The 12,825-nt window shown below is 42.6% G+C and overlaps 1 protein-coding gene across 1 annotated transcript; it reads right to left on the reverse strand.

The window, feature by feature from the left end:
* Window positions 1-4,919: 4,919 nt before the first annotated feature.
* Window positions 4,920-12,573, reverse strand: LOC310783161 (uncharacterized protein). The gene is made up of 2 exons (XM_083643954.1): window positions 9,745-12,573; window positions 4,920-8,154 (listed from the first exon to the last, which is right to left on the reverse strand). Exons 1-2 carry the CDS (start codon window positions 12,547-12,549, stop codon window positions 5,050-5,052), a joined length of 5,910 nt encoding a protein of 1,969 aa, XP_083500080.1. The 5' UTR covers window positions 12,550-12,573; the 3' UTR covers window positions 4,920-5,049.
* Between the last annotated feature and the right edge of the window lie 252 nt (window positions 12,574-12,825).

A 12,825-nucleotide genomic window follows, 5' to 3' on the forward strand; every position in this document is an offset into this window, starting at 1 on the left:
TTTTCAGATTGCCCACAAAGAACAACTTTTTACTTTGATTTGTAGATTCCACATCAGATGTCACAACGTCAAATATTTTAACTACCTGAAATTGAATCTACTCCAATTTATTAACCAAAGTAAAGAAGCAAATCTGGCAAAACCAAAACTGAACAAGGTGTGAAACTATAAAGGGGCAGTATAAGAACAGTGACACCAGGAGATTACTTGTAACGTTTAGGTGTGTTCAATAAAATCAGATAGGAACCCTGTTCTAGATTAAATAGTGAATGACGACAATATACACAATACCTCCAATAACTGGATTTGAGACATTCTTATAGGCTATTTTTAACCTCTGCCAATGGGATGTTTATGTGCCATTTGTTTGCCTGCCAGCAGAATCATGGAAAAACTACTGGCCTGCAGTTTTCATGAAACTTCATGGAAGAACCTGATCCAGATCCAATTCACAAACAAGCCTCATGAACAAGCAGCTAGCTTTGGCGGGGGCTGCTATTTTAGTTTCGGCCTAATACTTCGCCGGCACGGTGGCGCAGTGGTAGCGCTATTGCTGCACTGTAAGAAGGTCCTGGGTTGAATTAAAAATGAAATAGAGACACCCACTGCATATGGTCATGTCCTAAGATAGAACGATACTGGTCAGACATAGTGCAGCAGTTGAGTGTCATCTTTGGTGTGGAGTTGGACCCAGACCCTGTCAGCCTTATTCTTGGTCTTCCCCATAAGAAACTCGTTTATAAACATCACAAACGGCTATTTAATTTATTAACTTTTGCTGCTAGAAAAAATATTCTTTTATTTTGGATTAAAGACAAACCTCCAACAAAGAGGAACTGGCATCAGATAATTATGCAGCTTATGCCTCTGGAGTTCATGACATGTATGCTGCACTCGACAACCGATATCTTTTATAAAGTGTGGGAGCCCTACCTGAAATATATCGACCCTAACCTAGCAGAGACACTGACTATTGGATATCTCAACCGAAGTGATACTGCCACCTGATTACTGCCTTTTGCCTTGTACATCTAATTTAATTTAATTTATTTTATCGTATTCTCATTCATCTGTCCATCCTTTTCTTCATTGTTGTCCACATATGTGTCTTTGTGAAGTGTTTAAGCTGCCCTGTCTTTTTGTTTTTGTTTTTTGTCTTTGTCTGTTTTGTCTTGAAAAATTGAAAATTTAATAAAAATATTATTGAAAAAAAAAAAAAATGAAATAGAGATCATGTAAGACTTTTGAAGGATCTGTGGATGCCCTGTTCTCACTATCCACAATTTGGCAGGGAAAGGAGAGAAGCAAGAAATAGATTGAGAAGGTGTTAGTTGGAAGATGAATGTGAAAAGCTTACCTGTACTCCTGATGTCTCGTCTCTCACCACTCTGTAGCTGCTGTCTCACCCTTTTAAAGGCCAAGAGAGCCATGTCAGCATGACCAAACCTCCATGACACACCTCCTGACCCCAACCTGCACCACTGCAGCCTTATATAATGTCCATAAGGAATAGGCCTACATCCTCTTTTTTCTCTCTCTGTTTGGGCCATTGGTCACCTCACCAAAATGATCTCTGTGTCTCCCAATAGCTGTCTGGTGTGCATGTTATGACCAGAGATATACCCTTTTAACTATACATGTTCACATATGGCTGCCTCGCGTATCCCTGGGTCCGTTTGGACTGTACGCGTAGCGTTACTTTGGAGAGGACACGCACAACCGACGCTCCAAACGGACACAGGATACGCACGTGAATGCATAGCCAAAAGCAATGATATCTCTGTCCTAACACGTTAGCACTGTGTAGTTGACGTAAAAATTAAGGTCGGGTTCGAAAATGGGTGTGATCCCATCACAAGATATAGGTAGTCTCTAGTTTCCCTAGATCCATGTCAGTTTGTACTGATATGATTTATTGTGGTAAAAATGGATTTAGGCAGACTTTATAAGAACCCACAAACCAGAAACCAACTTCAGCCTTTGGATTTTTTCTCTTTTCATAATAATGACAAAACTTGGCAGTAGGCTACGATTCTCAGCTACAGTATGACACCATGTGTATAGGCAGTTTGCATGTGTCAAATAGGCTACAATTGTTAGATGGTAACGTTTTTTGGAATGGTAGTTTTTTTCCCCTAACCCTAGACCCCCGTAGGGTCCCCACCTGCCTTATAACCTAATTATTTAATTTCAAAACCCATAAAGACGGTACCATCTAACAATTTTAGAGCCGTTATTGTTAAACTGTATTTTTGTTTGCTGTGGACAAACATTACTATTTCACAATTCTGTGAGACTGTTTTAGCTCTAGGTGGGATAGGGTGCAGACTAAAAATGGGAGATTATTAAAGTTAATCTGCCCATATGATTTACCAAAACCAAAAGTGTCAGTTATGAAAGTGTAGTCCAAATAGGTAAATGAAAATGCAATAGCATTTCATTTTTCCACATCTATGCACAATTTGGCCCATTATTATATTATAAATGCAGTCTTGTGCATTTAAAAAATACAATTTAATTTTGTGTTGCTTCATGAAGAAAATTCGTCAATGTGCTTAGTTACATTTCAGCCTTGAAATCCAATGGCATATTATATAATATATATATATATATATATACAGTATATATATATATATATATATATATTCCACTCTGAGAACAGAAAAACATAGTAGATTAGCATTTGTAATCTTTATTTGTCACAAAAGATAATTAACAATCACAGTTCATCATGGGGGAATTAACTATTCATAGAAAGCAATGAGAGGTTTGTAAACTTGAAACTATCAACAGAAAAGTAAAATGTGAGGAAATTACATGATTGCTGACAACTTCTATGAAGCGTTGAAACATGATAGATGTACACACACGAGAGAAAACTATACTGTCTTGTGAAAGCCATCACAGTCAAGTTCACATATTAAAAGTCCCAATTTTATACAAAGAACAAAAGTGATTTTTTAACTGACACTGGAGACACAATGTAAAATGTTGAGTAAATATCACAGTATGTTAAAAGATAATACAAACAAGGTGAGGAGGTACATAATGGTCTGAAAAAACAACACAACCTCCTCTCAAAAATAGGCTACAAGTGCTAAAAGGTAGCTAAATGTGTACTGTGTCTGAATACACGTTTTGTTTATTACTACACATGGCATGTATGTAAAATACATGCCAACAAAGGAAATCTGAATTTTAAGTCCTGAGTTCTGCTGATATTTTAAAAACAAAAACATGTTTTCATTCATTTTTATCTAAAATAATACCAACACTATTGTTTCCCTTTGAGGAATAAAAATTGGTATAATTCTGTATTTTACATTTTTAAGAAAGACATACAGAACCATATGTTTTATTCTTTAAGCATATTTTTAAAGGTCTCTTGTTTGGCATTCTGCTATAAGTAAACAAATTACAAAAATAAGGAAAGGGTGACATTGTGAGGAATAATTGTGAGCGCCAAAAGCGACTGAAAACATATTCACCCGCTACATTTCAAATGCAATCTAGAATGCAAATAATACACATTCACATAGAGAGCCGCAGGAATGAGTCCGGAAGTAAGTCTATGGGGATGTAACATGGGGGTTTCGCTTAAATGCATAAAATAAGGTCTGTGGTTAACAAAAGTTCATGGGAACACGAATTTGGGTTCAGCATGATACTCTTCACAAACGTGAATAACCTTTATGACTTTTGAGATGTAAATGCGTTAAAAAAAACGTGATTTTTATAAAACGCTTCAAAAGTCATAAAAGTTATTGTCTGTGAAGATTATGCTGCTGAACCCAAATTTGCATTCCCCCAAACCTTTGTTGACCACATACCCTATTTCATGCATTTAAGTGAAATCCCCATTCTAAAACCCTATTCACTTTCCCCCCAATGGACCAAAATGGCGGCGATTTCTGGTTAAGCCTAAAAAAATTCGTCATCCCTGCGGTACTCTATTTCTCTTTGAAATGAAATATAAGAAAATATGTACAATATAAAAACACCAATTAACCACTAGCAAAAATTCCACACATAAAATGGGAACTATGGCTTTTCAAGAAATGGTCAATAGGAATATTTGCTCTGGTCCCACTCAAATTTGTTGATTAACCCATTGATACCTGATGCAGCATTTGTGTGTATCCCTTTAAGACCTTCTTAAAGGGATACACACACAAATGAGGGATATACACGCAAATGCAGCATCAGGTATCAATGGGTTAATGTGTGTATGTATGTGTGAACTTCATTGTTACTGTTGAAAATCAAACTTAAGCTTGATGTGTAAAGCCAGAAGTTTATGATATCAAAATACAAAAATGGTCTGCACTCAAACAGTGAAAAGAAAACAAAAAAGATTGACTTCATTTTTCAATGTGCATTAAAAAGAATGCACTTGCACAGACAGCAGAACTTCTTCAGTGGTAGCCTCAAGCGTTCTTATTTTTCAGCAGACTGCAGCAATGGCGCATTGCTGCCCCCAACAGTTTGAAAATGTAATTGGCATCTTTGTTGTAGCCATATAACCTCAGGTAAATGCCAGTTTTGAGGTCTTTCATAGTATGTGTGTGTTCTTGTGTCCTCCATGATGTGTTTAACAGCTGAAGTTTAATTCCAAAAGAAGGTGAGGGCAGAGGATGAATAAAGATACCATAAGATTACTTGCCAATTGAGAATGCATCTGACTAATGGGAACGAATTGGGAAGCCCCAAGATTCATTGCAACAACAATGCAAGTCCAAACAGTGCTATAGCCAATATAATTCTACAAAGCCAGTTGAATCAGCTGTGGAAATAAATGGCTGTTTGATTAATTGAGCAGTTCTCAACAGAACTTTTCAATTTGCATGTAAATCTGTCAACTACCTGCCTACTACCAGTTGAATGTAGTTTATCACAGTATGACTATGCTGTGAGCCTGCACATTGAAGGTCTGCCGGGGGGTGGGGGTGGCATAACTTATGCACAAGTAACATAATGCATAGTTTTGACTTAAGCGCAGACTAGTTTCTGTATTTTGGCTTCAATGTTATTCCAACTATTCGCAACATCCTAAATCCTGCTGTGACGTTTGGATCTGCGAATTGGAGATAGCTCGGTGCTTTTTCTCTTTCGCACCTCAGGTTCCTCTGCTTCTTCTTTTCCTTTAGCACTACGTCTTGTAGACCTGGGTGTGACTGTTATGGAGGGAACTGACCTTCCTCTTAGAACTCTCTTTCCAATCACTAGAGGTTCCTCATGTTCTTCTGAAATGCTTTGCTCATCTTCCTTGTCCCCTGGAGTTGTACTTGTTTCCTCTTCCTCCTCATCTTCCTCCAATGCTAAATTCAGGACTTCCTCCTGTTCACCATTGGGCTTAGTGGCGTCCATGCCATTCTCTGTATTTTCTTCTGTCTCGTCTCGGCTCTCCAGCTTCTCTGTCTCAGCACTTGCAGAACATTCAGCCGCCTTGTCTTCACTCTCATCTTTGCCCTCATCTGAATCCACTTGATTCTCTTTTTCTTTGTCCTCTACTAGCTCCACCTCTGGTGATTCTGTCACTTTTTCTTTTGTTGCTGAATCTTTCTCAGCCGGTTCTATGTCATCCTGCAGCTCAGCTGTTTCCTCAGAACTCTCCTCCACAGCACTTTCAGCTGGAGTTTCTGCCTCCTTTTCACTAGGTGTCATTTCCTCAGTTTCTGCCTGTGAAGGCGTCATGACTGCTTCTTTCCTGTCTTCAGGTGAATCACCAATTACAATTTCAATGTCAGATTTTTCAGGTTCATCTTCCCCACTGCTATTCTCAACCCTCTCTAGTTGTGTTTTCTCATCCTCAGCTGTTTTCCCTTCTCGTTGCATTTTTGTCACAACTTGGTTCCTCTGTTCTTCCTTGGATCCTTGTCTTTTGGATCTCCGTGATGGTGTGCCCTGCACAGTTTTTGTTCTGCTCCTAAGAGCTCTTGTTATTACAGGTGTAACTTCTTCCTCTGCCACCACAGAAGTATCTTCAACTACTGCCTCTTCAATATTGGTTGTATCAGGTCCTCCCACAGTAGTTTCCTCTGGTTGCTCCTTTTGCTCTTGCTCTGCTGTTTCTTTTTCATCCCCTTCCCCCGTCTTTTCCTGCTCCTCCTCTGGCTTTTCAGTCACCACTTCATCTTGTGCCACCCATGTGCCATCATCAGCTTGGTCTGAAAATCTTTCCTCTTCTGTCACTTCAGTATCTAGGGTCGCCTTGTCTTGCTCCTCACCTGTTTCGTTCCCCATAGCTTTGTCCTCATCCATTATTTCATCAACTGCTATAGGTGTGGCTACTTCGTCTGCTTCGTCCTTCGTCTTTTCTCCCTCGTCATCCTCTTCTTGAGATTGTTTGCGTCTTCTCTTTGATTTGCATTCTGTTGACTTCATTGTAGCTTTAATGGTTCTTTTTCCGCTTCTGGTAGATCTTTCTATGACTGGAGTTTCCTCATCTGAAATATTTGTCTCTTCTATGTCAGCTGATGAGATTTTCTCCACAACTAGCTCCCCAACCTTGCAAGCACCACTCGCCATCAAACCTGCCATGCTGTCTTCCTCCTTTTCGAACACTGCTACTTCCCCTGTCACTGCTTCTTCCATCTCTTCTTCTTCTACAATGACAAGTGGAGATGATTCTTCTTCAGGTTTTTCCTCCTCGATCTCTTTCACAACTGTTTCCTCCTCTGCCACAGCTTCCTCTCCTTTCACCACCATTTCTGGCTCTATATTTTCTACATTTTGAGTAGCAGCTTCCTCCTCAACCTTATCTTCAGTCTCCTCTTTCTTCTCCTCCTTTTCCTCAGCTTCTTCTTGTTCTGCTTCTTCTTTCTCTACTGCCATTTCTGTCGCTGGCATAGGTTCCTCTTCTGCTTCCTGCTCTTTCTGGAGTTGTTTGCGGGCTCTGCTGGATTTACGTCTTGGTGCAGGAGCAGACTTCCTTCCCCCTCTCAGAACTCTTGTTTCTACTGCTGGTTCCTCTTCGACACTATTTTCAACAGATGCTTCCTCCTCTTGTTCCTCCTCTGGCTGTCTGCCTCTTCTGGATTTGCATCTTGGTGTAGGTTTAACAGTCTTTCCTCCACTTCTGGTTTCAGCAACTGGTGCTTCTCCCTCATCTGAGCTCATTGCCTCATCTGCCTTGGCTGGCAGGAGTGTCTCTTCAGCGCCTTCTGTAACTGGCATCTCTACCTCCCTATCTGCAAATGTATCTGAAACACAAGACTCTTTGTCTTCTATTGTGACTGCTTCTTCTGTTGCAGCTTTCCTTTTCTCCACCTCCATCTCTGGCTCTGTATGTTCTTCTTTTTCAGTGGCAGTCTCCTCCTCAACCTCCTTTTCTGGCTTGGTATGTTCCTCTTTTTCAGTTGTGGTGTCCTTCTCCACCTCCATCCCTGGCTCTATATGTTCCTCTTTTTGAGTTGCGGCCTCATCCTCAACCTCCTTTTCTGACTCTGTATGTTCTTTTTCAGTTACAGCCTCCTCTTCAACACCTAAGATAAGACTGGGAACTTCCTTCTCAGCATTTTCTCCTCCTGTCTGCTCCTTCTGTTCCTCTTCACTTGGAGTCTTTTCTTGAGAAAAGCATTCTGGGACAGGTGTTGTTTCTTCCATCTCCTTAGTCTCAAGATGTGTGTAGACTTTATTCAAGTCTACTAAGACCACAGTTGCTTTTTGGAGCTTGGGAATCTGAGAAGCACTGCCATTTTGCTGAAGCTCTTCAGATGAAGGTGTAAACCCAGGTTTGGTGTCCTCTTGGCCTTCATTGGGCTTAAGCATAGCTGAGTCAGCGGTGTCTTTGGCTGGGAGTGTGTCAGTTTCTTCCTGTTGTGCCATTTCATCTGCAGCAGTCACAGCTGTCTCTGAGTTTTCATTGTTTTCAGTTACTTCCTCCGTCACTCGTTCCATTACCTCTTCTTCTACAGTTACAGGTGCAGGTTCTTCTCCAACCTTTTCCGCTGTAGCTTTTCCTTCCCCCTCTTCCATTTCTGGATCTTCACTTTCTTCTTTTTGAGTTGCAGATTCCTCTTCAACCTTTTCTTCTACCATCTCCTTATCTTTATTTTCCTCTTTTTCCTCATCTAGTTCCAGCCCTGCCTCCTCTTGCTCTACTTCTATCTCCTCAGCTATCTCCTCTGTAGAAGATTCCTCTTCTGCCGCTTCCTCATATTTCTGGAGTTGTTTGTGGGCTCTTTTGGATTTACGACTTGGTGTCACAGAGGCAGACTTCCTTCCCCCTCTCAGATCTCTTACTGGTGGTTCCTCTTGATCACTATTTTCAACAGCTTCGTCCTCCTCTTGTTCATTGTCTAGCGGTTTGATTCTCCTGGATTTGCGCCTTGGTGTAGTTTTTACTGTCTTTCCTCTACTCCTCAGAGCTCTGGTTTCAGTAACTGGTGCTCCTTCTCCCTCGTCGATGCTTTTTGCCTCATCTACCTTGGCTGGCACGAGATGTTCTTCAGCATGTTCTTCAACTGGAGTTTCTACCCCTGCATCTGCAGAGGTTTCAGCAGACTGTCTCTCCTCCATTGCATCTTGTATTGTGACTGCTTCCTCTGCCACAGCCTTCCCTTTCTCCACCTCTATTTCTGGCTCTATGCCTCCCATGTTTTGTGCAGCAGCTTCCTCCTCAACAATTTCTTCTATATTATCATCTCCCCCTCCCTCTTTGTCTTCAGCTGCTTCCTGCTCTGCCTCTTGTTCCTCTAGTTTTGTCTCCTCAGCTGTTGGAGATGTATCTTCCTGCTCTTCCTGGAGTTTTTTGTGGACTCGGTTGGATTTACGTCTAGGTACGACAGGTGCTGACTTTCTCCTTCTCAGAACTCTTGTTTGTACTGCCATTTCCTCTTGATCACTGTATTCTGCTGTTGTTTCAGCAACTGGTGCTGCTTCCTCATCAGCGCTCTTTATTGCATCTACCTTCTCTTCAGCACTTTCTCCAACTGGGGTCTCAACCTCCCCATCTGCAGGTCTCTCTGAGTGATTTTCCTCCATTGCTTCTTGTATTGTTACTGCATCTTCTGCCACAGCTTTTATCACTCCACCCAGTTTTTCCACCTCAACCAATACCCCTTCAACAGTCTCTGGTTCTGCCTCATCCACCTTCTCTTCGGTAATATGCTCTCCTGCTTTGTCTTCCTCCTGTTGAGCATTTGTTTCTGTAACTGGTGCTTTATTTGCATCACTTGAACTTGCCTCATCTACGTTGATCATTTCGACCATCCCCTTTTCAAGCTCTTCCTCCTCAACAATCTCTGCTTTTGCAGTTAGAGCTTTTTCCTTCATATTTTCCCCTTCCACTCCCTGTTCCTCCTCCACAACAGAACTAGGAACTTCCTTCTCAGCATTTTCTCCTCCTGTCTGCTCCTTCTGTTCCTCTTCACTTGCAGTGTTTTCTTGAGAAAAGCATTCTGGGACAGCTGTTGTTTCTTCCATCTCCTTAGTCTCAAGATGAGTGTTGGCTTTATTCAAGTCTACTAAGACCACAGTGGCTCTTTGGAGCTTAGGAATCTGAGAAGCACTGTCATTTTGCTGAAGCTCTTCAGATGAAGGTGTAACCCCAGGTTTGGTGTCCTCTTGGCCTTCACTGGGCTTAAGCATAGCTGAGTCAGCGGTGTCTTTGGCTGGGAGTGTGTCAGTTTCTTCCTGTTGTGCCATTTCAGCTGCAGCAGTCACAGCTGTCTCTGAGTTTTCATTGTTGTCAGTTACTTCCTCCGTCACTCGTTCCATTACCTCTTCCTCTTCTACAGTTACAGGTGCAGGTTCTTCTCCAACCTTTTCCACTGTAGCTTTTCCTTCCCCCTCTTCCATTTCTGGATCTTCACTTTCTTCTTTTTGAGTTGCAGATTCCTCTTCAACCTTTTCTTCTACCATCTCCTTATCTTTATTTTCCTCTTTTTCCTCATCTAGTTCCAGCCCTGCCTCCTCTTGCTCTACTTCTATCTCCTCAGCTATCTCCTCTGTAGAAGATTCCTCTTCTGCCGCTTCCTTGTATTTCTGGAGTTGTTTGTGGCCTCTTTTGGATTTACGTCTTGGTGTCACAGGGGCAGACTTCCTTCCCCCTCTCAGAACTCTTACTGGTGGTTCCTCTTGATCACTATTTTCAACAGCTTCGTCCTCCTCTTGTTCATTGTCTAGCGGTTTGATTCTCCTGGATTTGCGCCTTGGTGTAGTTTTTACTGTCTTTCCTCTACTCCTCAGAGCTCTGGTTTCAGTAACTGGTGCTCCTTCTCCCTCGTCGATGCTTTTTGCCTCATCTACCTTGGCTGGCACGAGATGTTCTTCAGCATGTTCTTCAACTGGAGTTTCTACCCCTGCATCTGCAGAGGTTTCAGCAGACTGTCTCTCCTCCATTGCATCTTGTATTGTGACTGCTTCCTCTGCCACAGCCTTCCCTTTCTCCACCTCTATTTCTGGCTCTATGCCTCCCATGTTTTGTGCAGCAGCTTCCTCCTCAACAATTTCTTCTATATTATCATCTCCCCCTCCCTCTTTGTCTTCAGCTGCTTCCTGCTCTGCCTCTTGTTCCTCTAGTTTTGTCTCCTCAGCTGTTGGAGATGTATCTTCCTGCTCTTCCTGGAGTTTTTTGTGGACTCGGTTGGATTTACGTCTAGGTACGACAGGTGCTGACTTTCTCCTTCTCAGAACTCTTGTTTGTACTGCCATTTCCTCTTGATCACTGTATTCTGCTGTTGTTTCAGCAACTGGTGCTGCTTCCTCATCAGCGCTCTTTATTGCATCTACCTTCTCTTCAGCACTTTCTCCAACTGGGGTCTCAACCTCCCCATCTGCAGGTCTCTCTGAGTGATTTTCCTCCATTGCTTCTTGTATTGTTACTGCATCTTCTGCCACAGCTTTTATCACTCCACCCAGTTTTTCCACCTCAACCAATACCCCTTCAACAGTCTCTGGTTCTGCCTCATCCACCTTCTCTTCGGTAATATGCTCTCCTGCTTTGTCTTCCTCCTGTTGAGCATTTGTTTCTGTAACTGGTGCTTTATTTGCATCACTTGAACTTGCCTCATCTACGTTGATCATTTCCACCATCCCCTTTTCAAGCTCTTCCTCCTCAACAATCTCTGCTTCTGCAGTTAGAGCTTTTTCCTTCATATTTTCCTCTTCCACTCCCTGTTCCTCCTCCACAACAGAACTAGGAACTTCCTTCTCAGCATTTTCTCCTCCTGTCTGCTCCTTCTGTTCCTCTTCACTTGCAGTGTTTTCTTGAGAAAAGCATTCAGGGACAGCTGCTGTTTCTTCAATCTCCCTAGTCTCAAGATGAGTGTTGGCTTTATTCAAGTCTACTAAGACCACAGTGGCTCTTTGGAGCTTAGGAATCTGAGAAGCACTGTCATTTTGCTGAAGCTCTTCAGATGAAGGTGTAAACCCAGGTTTGGTGTCCTCTTGGCCTTCACTGGGCTTAAGCATAGCTGAGTCAGCGGTGTCTTTGGCTGGGAGTGTGTCAGTTTCTTCCCCTTGTGCCATTTCATCTGCAGCAGTCACAGCTGTCTCTGAGTTTTCATTGTTTTCAGTTACTTCCTCCGTCACTCGTTCCATTACCTCTTCTTCTACAGTTACAGGTGCAGGTTCTTCTCCAACCTTTTCCGCTGTAGCTTTTCCTTCCCCCTCTTCCATTTCTGGATCTTCACTTTCTTCTTTTTGAGTTGCAGATTCCTCTTCAACCTTTTCTTCTACCATCTCCTTATCTTTATTTTCCTCTTTTTCCTCATCTAGTTCCAGCCCTGCCTCCTCTTGCTCTACTTCTATCTCCTCAGCTATCTCCTCTGTAGAAGATTCCTCTTCTGCCGCTTCCTCATATTTCTGGAGTTGTTTGTGGGCTCTTTTGGATTTACGACTTGGTGTCACAGAGGCAGACTTCCTTCCCCCTCTCAGATCTCTTACTGGTGGTTCCTCTTGATCACTATTTTCAACAGCTTCGTCCTCCTCCTCTTCATTGTCTAGCGGTTTGATTCTCCTGGATTTGCGCCTTGGTGTAGATTTTACTGTCTTTACTCTACTTCTCAGAGCTCTCATTTCTACTGCTGGTTCCTCTTCATCAGCACTCTTTTCTACTGCTGCCTCCAGCCCTGCCTCTACTAAGACCACAGTGGCTCTCTGGAGCATAGGAATCTGAGAAGCAGTGTCATTTTCCTGAAGCTCTTCAGCTGGAGCTGTTAGTGTAATCATGCATTTGGTGTCCTCCTGACTTTCATCAGGTGTAACTGACGCAGCAGTGGGTCTGGCTATCACTGTGCCAGTTTCTTCCACTTCTACCGCGTCATCTGCAACAGTTGTCACACTGGCAGCCTCTTCCTCCTTATCTGCTTTTAACCCAGCTAAATTCTCTGCCACTCCTTCTGTATTTTCCCCATCATCAACCTTTGTCTCCTGCACAGTCATCTCTTCTTCAGTTAAAGGTGTAACTTCCTCTACTGATTCCACACCCTCTGGGGCTGCAACGGCTTCATCAGCAACAGTCAGTTTCTCCATCACCTTCTCCTCTTCCACTATTCTTTCTTTTGATGCAGTCTCCTCTTGTTCCACCTCACCACCTTCCTCCATCTGTTTGCCTGTAGCTTGTTCATCTCCTTTCTGTACACTGGCAGAATCTCCTGCTTCCTGTGTGTGTTGTTCCTCTTGAGGCTGATGTCTGTTGCTTTTTCTCGTGGGCTTGGGCTTAGGAATGTCTTCAGCAACTTTTACTTTGTGCCTGAAAGATCTCCTTTGGGAGACAACAGGGGGCTTCTCTACCTCATCATCCACTTCAGAGAGACCTGTCTCTTCCACTGTTACGACCTCATCTGGCTTACTGTGGCGCTGAGATCTCCGTTTGGGCAT

This window comes from Poromitra crassiceps (genome assembly GCF_964638095.1).
Source record: "Poromitra crassiceps genome assembly, chromosome: 10".
Taxonomy (NCBI): Eukaryota; Metazoa; Chordata; class Actinopteri; order Beryciformes; family Melamphaidae; genus Poromitra; species Poromitra crassiceps.